At 42.4% G+C, this 13,284-nt stretch overlaps 1 protein-coding gene across 2 annotated transcripts in view; it reads left to right on the top strand.

Moving 5' to 3' along the window:
* Positions 1–1,344: 1,344 nt before the first annotated feature.
* DHX35 (DEAH-box helicase 35) overlaps positions 1,345–13,284 on the top strand; it is a 28,839-nt gene continuing 16,899 nt past the window's right edge. For both annotated transcript variants that reach the window (XM_030288526.4, XM_002189744.7), the window contains exons 1-12: positions 1,345–1,431; positions 2,802–2,935; positions 3,269–3,361; positions 3,522–3,599; positions 5,191–5,295; positions 6,160–6,221; positions 6,852–6,921; positions 7,549–7,608; positions 9,550–9,662; positions 9,807–9,903; positions 10,961–11,119; positions 12,324–12,534. In XM_030288526.4, the coding sequence (XP_030144386.1) occupies positions 1,392–1,431; positions 2,802–2,935; positions 3,269–3,361; positions 3,522–3,599; positions 5,191–5,295; positions 6,160–6,221; positions 6,852–6,921; positions 7,549–7,608; positions 9,550–9,662; positions 9,807–9,903; positions 10,961–11,119; positions 12,324–12,534 (1,222 nt within the window). In that variant the 5' untranslated portion in view covers positions 1,345–1,391. The remainder of the gene's footprint in view (positions 1,432–2,801; positions 2,936–3,268; positions 3,362–3,521; positions 3,600–5,190; positions 5,296–6,159; positions 6,222–6,851; positions 6,922–7,548; positions 7,609–9,549; positions 9,663–9,806; positions 9,904–10,960; positions 11,120–12,323; positions 12,535–13,284) is intronic.

Genomic DNA, 13,284 nt, shown 5'->3' on the forward strand with positions numbered 1-13,284 from the left:
GTGACCATGGAGGTAGAGGGTTGTGTTTGTGTTAATCACCATAACTGCACTGCTAGCGTGGGAAGTTATAAGAATATAGGATGTGATTAGATTTTTACTTTCACATAAGGATGAATATATGACAGTATTAATAAACTTACTAGAAACAGTTTGGGCTTTCTATATTTTGTACTTCCTTTAGCTTTTATTTAATTAAGTCAAAGCCTGCATTAAGTTTGATTCAATAGTGACTTCCACGGGCTTTTCTGGATGTGTTTGTATTTCCTTTAGCTTCTACTTAATTAGCTCAAAGCCTACAATAAGTTTGACTCAATAGTGACTTCCATGGGCTTTCATGGATGTGTTTGTGGTTTAAACAGGCTGTGAGCAGCCCGTGGTGGGGCACAGCTGTGTCTGTTCACTATTAGTGTGATAATTTTCTTTCTTGTCCTTCAGCTGCCTGGTGCAAAGTGCAGCAGCTATGGTGTGGGTAGTGTGGAGCCATCCTCCACTGGAGAAGGAATCAGCTCTAATTAATTAACGAGCAGGGACTTTTGGGCAGTGATCTTTAGACACATTTAAATCCTATGTGCTCTCCCCGGTGACCATAGAATGGGTAGGGTTGAAAAAGACCTTAAAGCAGATCTCATCCTAACCCCTGGGACCTTCCACTGTCCCCGGTTGCTCCAAAGCCCATCCCACCTGGCCTTGGACATTTGCAGGGATCCAGGGGCAGCCACAGCTGTGTGCCAGGGCCTCGGCCGATGCCAGTTTGCGCCAGGAGGGCAGAGGAAGAAGGAAGGGCAGAGGGAAGAAGGGCACAGGGAAGAAGGGCAGAGGAAAGAAGGGCAGAAAAAAGAAGGGCAGCGGGAAGAAGGAAGGGCAAAGGGAAGAAGGGCACAGGGAAGAAGGAAGGGCAGCGGGAAGGAGGAAGGGCAGCGGGAAGGATGGTACCGGGAAGAAAGAAGGGCAGAGGGAAGAAAGAAGGGCAGAGGGAAGAAGGGAGAGCAGTACAAGGAAGAATAGCAGCGGGAAGAAGGAAGGGCAGCGGGAAGAAGGACAGAGGGAAGAAGGGCACAGGGAAGAAGGGCACAGGGAAGAAGGAAGGGCAGCGGAAAGAAGGAAGGGCAGCGGGAAGAAGGGCAGAGGGAAGAAGGAAGGGCAGAAGGAAGAAGGGCAGAGGGAAGAAGGAAAGGCACAGGGAAGAAGGGCAGAGGGAAGAAGGGCACAGGGAAGAAGGGCAGAAGGAAGAAGGAAAGGCAGAAGGAAGAAGGAAAGGCAGAAGGAAGAAGGAAGCGCAGGTAGAACAAGCGCAGCTGTGGCTGTGTAGGGGGGCCGGCAGGGCCGCGGTCTCCATGGCAACGCGGGCCGCGTCACGTGGGCGCCGCTTCCGGCCGCCCTCTCACCCCAAGATGGCGGCGCCCGTGGGGCCGGTGAAGTTTTGGAAGCCGGGTGAGGGCTGGGGGGTGCGGGATGTGGGGGTGCGGGGCACGGGGCCCCGCCGCGGGGAGTGGAGCCCTGCTGGCTGTGGGGAGGGGTGTGGGGGACAGAGCTCCGAGCTGCCTGGCCGTGGTGAGGGGTGCGGCGAACGTGCGCTGCCCCGCTCGGCTCTTTGGGGTCGCTGGCGCATTTCCAGTGAAGGGCAGCAAGGCTCTGGAAGGATTCGAGAACATGCCTTACGAGGGGCGGCGGGGGCAGCTGGGCTCGCTCAGTCTCCAGAAGAGGAGGCTTAGGGGTGACCTCATCTCTCCTACAACTCCCTGACAGGAGGCTGTGCTGAGGTGCGAGCCGGTCCCTTCTGCCGTGTCTGCCGCCAGCGAACCAGGGGAAATAGCCTTAAACTGAGACACGGGAGGTTCCCGTTAGCTGTTATAATTTTTTATTTCCCTGTTCCGGTGGTCAGGCATTGGAATAATTCGCCCGGGGAGGTGATGGAGTCACCATCCCTGAGGGTTTTTAAGAGGCGTCTGAATCTGGTGCTGGGTGATGTGGTTTAGGGATTACAGTGGTGCTGCAGGGGTGATGGTTGTGCTGGATGATCTTGAAGGTGTTTTCCAAGCTCGAAGATTGAATGAGGGCAGTGGGGAAGTGGCTGTGCCCTCATTGCCAAAGCCCCGGGGTGTTTGTGGCTCCAGCAGGGTGCTGCCCGCTATAGAGAGGCAGGACAGGGGATGGAGTGGGTGGTTTGTGGGGTGGGTGTGCTGCCCTTTGCAGGGATCTAGAGGGGATATGAAGTGTGCAGGGCAATCCCAAGGAGCTCCGAGGGAGGAGCAAAATCCTGGCCATGGCTGGGAATAACCTTGGTAACACCAGGGAGAGCAGCTCAGTGGAGAAGCACCTTGGAAACAATGATGGTAATTGTTGATTGTGCTAGAACTGCGTGACACTTCTGAAAAGGACTAACCTTTTAACAGGGGAGAAGTGCAAGCTAGGCAATCCTACAAAACAGGGGAATCCTCTTTGCTCTCAGACTTTCCTGGTTGAATCTGCAGGTGGAGATGACCCATTCTGTTATTGAGATGAGTTGCTGTCCCTAGTTCACTTGCATGATTGCACAGTTTCAGTTGTCAGTAGTTTTGTGATAATTCGCAGGAGGAATAAATCAAATTTCAGCTCCTGAGGTAAGTTCAAAGCTGAAGCAAGGGGCATATCCCTTGTTTATTGTTAGGTAATATTTTGATTGCTTTCACAGATAACTTTTTTATTTTTAATATGCGGCCACCCATGATTCCTATTTGTATGAAACATACTTATTTTGGCTGTATTGTGATACACCAGGCAGAAGTGTGTTGTTCCAGTTAAAATTCACTCCTGTTGTGTAGGCTCAGAAGGTCCTGGTGTCAGTGTCTCCGAGGAGAGGCAGAGCCCTGCTGAGAGCAGCGCTGTGACTGTCATCTACAACCCTTATGCTTCCCTCTCCATTGAACAGCAAAGGCAAAAGCTGCCTGTTTTTAAGGTACAGGAGTTCTTTTTGATATATTAAATGTGTTGTATGATGACTGGTTCTTGTGGTTTTTTGGTTTTATTTTATGACTTTGCTCTCTATTGGAATTTATTGTCCTGTTTGGCCACTGTAACTGACAGTTCTAAGGGCTTTGTTGATGGATGTTATTTACTATATGCTGTACATGTCATTTATAGATTTTAAAGGACTGTTCATCTTTTGGCAGTGAACTCCATGTAACAAGAAGTTACTGTATCTGCCAGATATGTAAATATTGTAACTTTAATTGTCTTCTTATTTTTGTACAATCTGCTTTTTATGTTTAAATGTCATCTTCTCTTTCAGCTAAGAAATCACATACTTTACCTAGTGGAGAACTACCAGACTCTGGTGATTATTGGGGAAACAGGATGTGGGAAATCAACGCAGATTCCACAAGTAAGTGTCTGTTTAGGTTGGTAAAATCAGGTAGTCCCTCAGGGGATTTTTACATGGAATATTGAGCAGAACCAGGTGAAAACACAAAGTGTGAGGAACTAACACCTTGGTGTAAGCCCAGCATGACCAGTGTCTCTCTTATCCCCACTGTTGTTTGCAGTACCTGGCAGAAGCTGGCTGGACAGCCGAAGGAAGAGTTGTTGGGGTGACACAGCCTCGTCGGGTCGCTGCTGTTTCAGTGAGTGTCCCCATCTCCCCAGTCCTTTGGCATTATAACCTCCAGTTTAGCAGCAGGTTTTGCTGAATAGCAGGAATCTGCACGAGCTCCTGTATGAATAGGTGTTTCTGCTTGTCTTTCTCTAAGAGCTGCTGGGGTTACACACCGAATTCAACCTGATTAGTGAGTCTGGCCAAAAATTCCAGCATTCCAGAATTGCAGATGTAGAAGCTTTGAAGTAAAATTGACTGATGTCAGCAGAACTGTGTGTGAAAATTAGGGCTGAGCTGTGATTGACTCAGGACTAGAACTGTGCTTGTGTAACCCTCAACTTCTTTCACAAGGTGAAACAGTGATGTAAATCTTCACATAGTTATGCAGCCTCTGGAAGAAACAAGAGTTGTGTACCTCTTTCTAGCAATTCATAACTAGTGTTTTAATTTTTTTTTTCTGTGGTTTTTTTTTGTTGTTTTTATGGGGTGGGGTTTTTTTTTTGTTTCCCCTTGTGAAAATGTCAGGCAGAGGGAGAAACAGTTTTATTGTGAGAAATTTTTGCATATACATATTTTGTCTTGGAGACCATAACATCATCTGGATGTGCTGTGAGGGGGAAAAGGAGATGCTGAGGGCAGTGACTTCTCTCTGGTAGCAGCATGCACAGAAAGCATCCACTGCTCCTTTGTCTTCACAACTGCTGCCAGGCACTGATTTGGGTGGAGTTTCTGCTGCAGCATTCTTTTTTTTACAGAGAGCTGGGGTGCCATTTTAGAACCCTCATTTTGCCTGTTGTCCATAATATAATGAATGGCATCTGCAACACACCAGCACCCACCTTGGTAAATAGTGTAGAATCCAGCATTCCTTGACCAGACCCAGCCTGGTTAAGGGGACAGGCTCTAGCAGTGCTCTACATCTTGTGCTTTGGGCAGTCTGCCTGCAGTGTCCTCCCTTTTCTCCTTCACAGGGCATCCAGCTGACAGAGCACAAGTTCTACAGAATATGTTGTGAGTGCTGCAATGATCTCTCACAGCAAACTCACATTTCTTTTCCCTTTCATGTCTTAATGCGTCATTTTTAAGCCTAAAATAGAAAGATTATTCCATTCAGGCTTAGTACATGGACACAGCAGGTTTTTCTTTGAAGTTGTTGCAGACTGCCTGGACTGTGGCTGTTACTGGAAATAAGAAGTATAACTGATAATTTATTGCTTTATCCTGAACTGAAAATTATATTTTATTTTAATAGTGACTTATCTGTTCTCCCATCTAGAGCATGGGGGTTGTTAGAAACAAATATAGATAGCTGCAAAGATATAAAGCATTTAGAAATTCCTGAACTTTTGCTTGCTTTACCAAGATTGACAATTATCCTGAATTCTTGGGCTCAGAGTTATGGGGTGATAAGATTCCAACTGAAATAATGAATTCACTGCCTGTAGGTATAGGCTGGAGTGTCACTCAAATAACTGGCACTAACTTGTGGTTCGAATTCTACAGGGACTAATTAATGTATTGTGGAGTTTTATTGTGTCTTTAGATGTGTTTGTAGTTTGTAATGACACAAGGCTGAAGTGTCTGAGCTGTTTGTTCTTATGAGGATCTCTTTTTCCCAGGTTGCAGGCCGAGTTGCTGATGAGAGGGGTGCAGTGCTGGGACATGAGGTTGGATATTGTATCCGCTTTGACGACTGCACAGACCCACAGGCTACAAGAATTAAGGTGAAACACCAACAGTGTGTGGTTACTCTGAAGGGATTAGTTGAAACTTTTCAAGTACTTTTGCAAAATTAATGAGAACCTTGTGATGCTCACTCAAGAGAATAGGTAACATTTCAGTTTCCTAGGTGGGTACCCCAGAATTCTGCTTGAAATGGCTGTGGCAATCCAAACCTTAATAAAATGAGTACCTGTTCTATTCTGATAGTCTGACAAGCACCATTTTAAATCTAGAAAACAATTTCAGGGTATGGCCAGCTGTTGGTACAGCATTGGTGTGAGCTGTGTGTCACTCAATGTCATAGGAAAAGGCTGCAGTGAATCAAAGATTAAAAGTATCCTCCCCTAACAATAGATTTTGATTAAAAGCAGAGATAAAACCCAAGATGAGTAGGCTGAGAGATAATTTGGTGGATTAAATAGCAACTTTGCAGATGTTTTTCAGTGCTCTGAGCAATGTTAGTGTTGCTTGTGTTCTGCAGAAGAGGATTTGCTTTAGTTGTGCTGGAATAGCAGTGATGATGAATGAGACAATTTGCTTTGTGATTTTTTTTCAGAGGCTGGTGTTTCTTTTACAGTGAAAGAAATGGAGATATTTTTTCATTAAATAGAGCTGAATTTAATTTTTTTAAGCATGATTATTCATTTAGAGTTGGAAATTTGGAGGGTATTACCATCAATTTCTACTTATTTCAAGACCACAGTTGCAATCACAATCTAATTTGATAGATAATTAGAAAATTAAAGGCCAGGAAACATTCAGGCAAAAGGCAAAATCATAGAAAAATATTTATTAAAGTCACAGTTAGTGGAGACTATGTGATAAGGATTTTTTTTGCCTTTTTTTTTTTCTTCATTTACTTCTAGTTTCTAACTGATGGTATGCTGGTGAGGGAAATGATGGCTGATCCTTTATTAACAAGATACAGGTAAGAAAATGTAGAATGAATGCTTTCTGAAGTGCAATTGGTAAAAATCTGCTTTTTTCAAGCTGTTATAAGTTATTAATGGATATTATAAATTAAGGACTGAAAAGTGAAAATTATTGTAGAACTCTGACTTCTTTATGTTGTAAAGACAACATTGTTTTATCAACAACATATTGTTGTTAGTTAATCATTGCAACACCAAAACCAACAAGATTTGATGCTGTAGATTTGAGACAAAAGATAAGGGGCCTTATGGAGTCTGAATTGTTTTATTTCCTAATTTTAAATTATTTTTTCTTCCTTACACTAATAAAAAAAAAATTAACAACAGGCTTTTCTGATATCCAGAAAACCTGTGCAGTACAATAAACATAGACTTGTTTTCTTCTACTCCTTTCCAAAAACTATCCTGAATAGAGAACAGTGTGCATGTCCCATGTGTTGTCAGGTACATTTTTCTCCCTGCTTCACTGCTGCAAGCATTTTGAGCTTCCCCAATTCTGTAAGTGGCTGTGAACAGTAAGAGTCCAGCAGCACATTTCAAAAAATGGTGTTTCTAGAAGACAGGGAAACACTGATTCTAGTGTCAGTCAAGTAATTTCTGAAACCATACCTTTCTGCTTTTTTCAGTGTCCTCATGCTGGATGAAGCTCATGAAAGGACTCTTTATACAGACATTGCCATTGGCTTACTAAAAAAGGTAATTCTTTTTTAATTCACTGTAATTCTGTAATTTTAGTTTGGTAATTTTAATACAGCTCTCTGTAACTGTTTTAATTTCCATCCTTTTCATTCAACCTCTGATCCTGATGGCTGGTAATTGAGGGGAGTATGATTGCTGCTTCCTCATTTAGGGAGCATGATTGCTGCTTCCTCATTTATCCTGCAGTCCATTGTACATACCCAGCTATTTACTTTGGTCATCTGACATTGAGGATCCTCTGTTTCTTTCCTCTGATGCTGAAATGTCTCCTTAGCTGATAGCTCCAAAAATACACTGTTGATTCTGCTGCTGCTGGTCATGTGAAGTGATCTGATAGGGTCTTGTTGCTGACTTTCAGCCTATTAAGGATCTGACTCCCACCAGAAATCAAGAGTAAATTAAAATAACTGACCAAATGCCCTTAAAATAATTACATAAAACTCCAAATAGTCATTGGGTTCTTAGACCTGTGGGGTGATATGGCTGCTTCATTCATCAACTGTCTTGTAGTTTAAAGTTGTTCTACAGAGAGGTTTCTGCTAATCTGGATTCTCTAAATCTTAGTTCTAGTCTTGTATTTCAGAAAGCAGTTTTAATTCAGGATGTTGTTGGTCTCTCTCCCAGGTTCAGAAGAAGCGTGGGGATCTTCGCCTGATCGTGGCTTCAGCCACCTTGGATGCAGAGGTACAGCTCAGAGATTTGGGTTGAAATGAGGTGACATTAGGTGACAGCTCCACTGCTATTCATGTACAGCTTATCCTCTGTACTGCCTGAGTGGTTGCAGGAAAAAATCTGCTGTAGTTCAGTTGCTCTTTTTTGTTTTCATGTTCTATTAGCAAACTGTTTTGGATGCGAGTTTAAATATGAATCTGCTTTTTACGTATTAATATATTTTTTCTCCTTATTTGTATTCTTTATAAAAATGTGTTCTCTTGGCTTAATTTATTAAGGGGCATTTAGCTCAGTTTTGCTGATAGAAATAATCTGAGGCAACTATAGACAAGTAAAAATAAGTGATAAGTTAATAGATTTAATTTCAGTGAGATCTTACTAGATCCCTGATTGACTTGTGACCTGTGGACACTTACATAAACTCAGTAGAAACATCATGAACTTAATTTTGAGTAGGAAAAGAGGAACTCTCTCAGAGCTGAGCAGTGTTTCAGCCAGCCCTGTGTTGTGCTTGTAGCAGCAGCAACAGGAGATGCTGTTTAGGGAGAACACGTGAGCCTGTGCACCTGCTGTGGGTCTGTTCAGCCTGAGCTGCCTCAGCACCTGCAGCAGTTGTAGTACCCATATTAGTCAGCACCTTCCTGCTGTTTCCCACTACTATGTGTTTATGGACCTGCTGTTTGTTCATTTGTCTTTGAATCTGCAAGTCTCCAGGACACCATGCGTAATTTTCAGGAGTTTGCCATCTGCTGTATAATGAAGTACTTGGCCTAATTCTTTCAGACCTGTTAGCTTCATCAAGGATCTCCCAGTTCTTGTACTGTTAAAAAAAAAAAAAAAAAAAAAAAACCAAAAAAACCCAAAAAAACCAAACCACTCTCAAAACCAGTTTTGCATTTACTTTGTCACCTTTGATTCTGTAAACCTCAGCTGTGTCTTCTCAACCTTGTGCTCCCCAAGCACAGCCTTTTCAGTCTCTCCTCATATGGCAGCTATTCCATCTCCTATGTCATGTTCATTCCTCTCCTCCACTTTTCCTAACTGCTCTGTCCTTTATGAGATGTGGTGGTGAGAGCTTACAAGTGGCACTGACAGTGTGGGCACACAGAGATTTCCTTTAGTGATAGGTACCATATGCCATGAATGTTGGAAGTGTGCTGTGCTTTGGTAGTGTTTGCACTGCTGGATATTCTGTACATTACAAGGCAATATTCTAACTGCCAGAAACCACATTTCAAATAGATGACAGTTAATCTAAAACGAGTTAATATGAGCAAAATGATTGGTGTGACTATATAAAGCTTTTTGTTTAATGCAGAGAGTTGATGGTTATCTCTACAATGCTCATAAAAGTTGAGATGAATTATATGGGTTCTTTAGTTCCATCTTTTGCTGTTATTTATTGAAAATACTTCATGACAATAGATTTAAATTTATGAAGGTGTCTCACAATACATAAATCAAAAACTTTCGTAAACCATGTCTGACTCTGCTTTTACAAAGTGAGATCTTGGTGTTCAGTAAGGGCTGTAAAATTTACCCACTCACCCAAAAATGGATGAGAAAATGCAATCCATACATAAACCTTTTTGCACAATTATGTCTAAGTTCTTCTTGGCTTTGACTTTTCTAATTTGATAGATTTGAGTTCCAGTTAAAAGTTACCTTATCTTCTTTTTCCAACTGTAGCAGCTGATATAATTAATTTTATTTCCCTTTCCTATTTTTACTTCTGAAAGTAATGAGACATTGCAACACTATTTGTGCTAAATGCCTGAACCCCAGACAGAACAGAAGGCAACAAAATCAAACTTTCACATTTTTTAATTGGCACTGTCAAATTGATGAAGTAAACATCCAAGTAATAGCAATTTAACTTCTTTGTTTCCTTAGGTTTTTTTCTCCATACCTTGAAATGTCAAACTGAAAGTGTTTGTTTTTATTTTAATGTAGAAATTCAGGGATTTCTTTAATCAAAATGATACCGGTGACCCCAGCAAAGACACCAGTGTGATTCTCACTGTTGAGGGGAGGACGTTTCCAGTGGACATCTTTTACCTACAGAGGTGTGTTCCTGTCTGGTCTTGGCAGTAGTGAGACTGTGCAACTGTGCTATCATTTTGTCTAGGTTGCTCTGTTTGTCCCTGCTGGAGGGGAGGAGCCTGTACCTATTTTTCTGCTCATGTCTCTGCTGTTTTCTCTCCCCATAGCCCTGTTCCTGACTATATAAAATCAACTGTGGAAACAACAATGAAAATTCACCAGATGGAGAATGATGGTGATATACTGGCATTTTTAACTGGACAGGTATAGACATAAGTGATTTTTTTTCTTTACAGTGCTATATTGTGAGCTTTGCAAAGTTGCATCAGTCTCCTGAGGCTTTCCTTAGTTTTGCTTACTTTATTCTCAGTAAAGATGACAAACATTTCTCTGTTGATGGGAGCAAAACTAGGCCAGTCCCAAAGATATGAAGACAATATATGGCCTGAATTTATCAAAGCTCGTGATGGATCATAGTTTTTGTCATTTAATGCTGTATTTTCTCAGCCTTGTTAGTGAGTGGAATTCTGTGTGGTTTGCTGGTGCAAGTCACACATACCTAATTGTTAAATTGACAGTGAGTCATCATTAATAATTAAGGCAAATGGAATTTCCATTTGTTAGGCTTAACATCTGAAGTGTTTGACAGAAAAACAAATTGCCATGAGATCAAAATGTACCGGTCTCTTCTGTTCTATTTATGCTTAGCTCACTTTGCAGCTGGGAAGAGTGAATGGGAGGCAACTAATTTCTCCAGAGAGGAGCTACCTTGAAGAGCTTCAATAACATCTTGCATATTTTCAAAAGCAATTCCTCATCCTCTTTATGGATTTAACTTTGGAATAATGAATTTGGTATTTCATGAGGCAATGTTTGAACGTTTTGTTTTCTGTCTTTAAGCGTGAGATGCCACAGCTGAGATTAAATAAGAAGTTGAGCAAGAGGTGTCAGTGCTGTTCCTGTGCCATTCCCAGTCCAGGCCCACAGCATTCTGCTCTGCCAAAATATTTTGGCCTCCCATTTTGCTCTCACCAGTTGAGATAGACAGGAAAAACCAAACTTCCTCCTAAGCTTGGTTCAGTCCCTCCCCATGATTTTGCTCATGTGTTTGTGGTATGACATTGACTCAAATAACAGTGAACACAAACATGTATATAAAGCTTTATTACCAATTTATCTTAAGAATATTACAGCATGGAATGAGCTAGTCAAAATCCTGGAGTTGGGACAATTACAATGGGATTATTTGGTGCAGTTTCTGTATGTAGGTGACAGGAAAGTGCAGACTCTCACTGTGTGCCCTGTGCTGCTCTGGCTGCAGGAGGAAGTGGAGACTGTTGTTTCCATGCTCATAGAACAGGCTCGAGCCCTCGCCCGCACTGGGATGAAAAAGCACCTCCGTGTTCTGCCCATGTACGCTGGGCTGCCTTCTCCTGAGCAGCTCAAAGTGTTTGAGAGAGTCCCTCACACTGTCAGGAAGGTGAGCTCTTGTGTCTGTCTCCATTTCCACCACCCAGAAGGGTGTCTGCAGCACACAGGTTGCATTTATGAGCTTCACATCACGGGACTATTGCAAATGCTGCTTTGAGGGAGGCTTTCTGCATCTCCCATCAATGCTGTCAGCTTTCAAACTGGAAACCAAGAACACGTTCCCTGGCTTCCTTTTTCATCTTTGATCACATTTCAGTTCCAACTGTCCTCTTTGCCTCATCAATCTGCAATTTTTAAGTGTCTCCATACAACTTTGTATTTGTCTTCATTCAGTTGCAGCTTCTTACACTCTGAACTCCTTTGCTTTTACCTTTTTCTTTCTTTTTGTGATTGAAATGTCTATGGCTGTTTTCCACCAGTAGTAGAAAAATTAGTGACAGAGTGGGTAAGTGCTATATTTTCATCTAAGAAACAAGTTCAAGCTTACTTGATTTTAGTGGAAAAAAAAGCTTTGTTTTGACTTCTGCAAGTCTTGTTTGGACATTGTCACAGAAGTATATAATTGGGTGTGATTAGTGCTTTCTGCTTATGCAGAGCCTGTGTTGGGGCTGAAATAAGCTGACAAAACTTCACCAAGGTGACTTGTAATTCTTGTATCTGCTAGGGTTTGACAAGTGAAATTGTTCATCTGCTATTGAAGAACATTTAATATAAATACTTCTCTCTGGGATATGACATTAGTCAGTTAACTTTCAAAATTTACTTTTTAATTTCAGTTGAAATAAATATTAGATTTCCCGCTGTTGTCTGGGAACAATTATTTTTTTATTATTTTTAGGGCATACATATATAAGTGAATCCCTGCAGGAATGCTGAATGTGGAACTCTGTTCCCCTCCTATCTCCCACCTCATTCTACTGCAAAGAATAGTTCAGTGTAACTGAGAAGCAGAGAGAAAACATTCTTAGTTTGCTACATAAGAACACTTGAATTACAGTCAGTTAATCTTTTTCTCTGCAAATGCTGCCAAAGATTTTTCTCTGCAAACACTGCCAAGCTCTTCTTTTATGAAGAGAGAATAAATTTGAATAAGGAAGCGACTGTGAAGCTGTGAGAACTGCTGTGCAAACTGGGCTTATTTCAAGCTGACAGCTCCTTCTGCTGTTTGTACTGTATCATTTTGTGCTGCTGAGGTGTCTCCTTGGCTGATGAACCCCGGGAGCTCTCAGGACCCTCTCTGCCTGTACCTGCAGGTGATCGTTGCCACCAACATTGCAGAGACCTCCATCACGGTGCACGGCATCGCCTTTGTCATCGACTGTGGCTTTGTGAAGCTGCGTGCCTACAACCCCAAGACGGCCATCGAGTGCCTGGTGGTGGTGCCCGTGTCCAAAGCCTCGGCCAAGCAGAGGGCGGGCCGCGCCGGCCGCAGCCGCTCCGGCAAGTGCTACCGGCTCTACACAGGTCAGCATTTACAGCATTTACACAGCATTTACACAGGTCGTGTTACTGGTGTGAGAGGAAGGAGAAAGGGCTCTGTCTGTTCATTCAGAAAGAACAATATGTCCCTTTGTTGTTTGATGCTTCTACTTCTCTCAGTCCCTAAACTATTATGCTACCCAGAGATACAGGGCCTTGAGGGGAGGAACATCAGGAGATGGGCAAAGATTCAAAAGAGGCTCTCACCCCGATGTGGTTGTTCAGCTTCTTTATTCCATGAGATCCGGGGGGAAAGAGAGCGAACAGGAAGGGTCAGGGGCTTATCTGGGCTCTAGACAGGGAGGGCTTCTCTGGCTCTCTGCCAACCCCGTCAGGGCAGGAAGGAGGGGACACATATCTGATCAGAGTCACGGGGGTCCCTGGAAATGGGGAAAAGCACAGCCCGAATGCACTGTAACAGTTGTTTATCGTTGTTGCTGTTAATCATGAAGGAGTGGGATTGCTTTTCGGTTAAGAACGATTTATTGTTTAGATAAATATTAGTTTTAGAGGTTTGAGATTTATGAGAGTAAGTAGATGGCTATAGTTCAAGAGTAGTCACAAGTTTCTTCGTTACAAGGAAATATATAACTTTCTAGTATAATGGACAGATGTTATAAGGTTTACTTTGTTTTTTTAACTTACCACTTTTACTTCTACTGCACTGCGGATACTTTTGTCTAATAGGCTGCTGTTGTATGTATACACGTTTCTATTATAACTTCTAAACTCTTA

The sequence above is a fragment of the Taeniopygia guttata genome, chromosome 20 (genome assembly GCF_048771995.1).
Source record: "Taeniopygia guttata chromosome 20, bTaeGut7.mat, whole genome shotgun sequence".
Classification (NCBI taxonomy): domain Eukaryota; kingdom Metazoa; phylum Chordata; class Aves; order Passeriformes; family Estrildidae; genus Taeniopygia; species Taeniopygia guttata.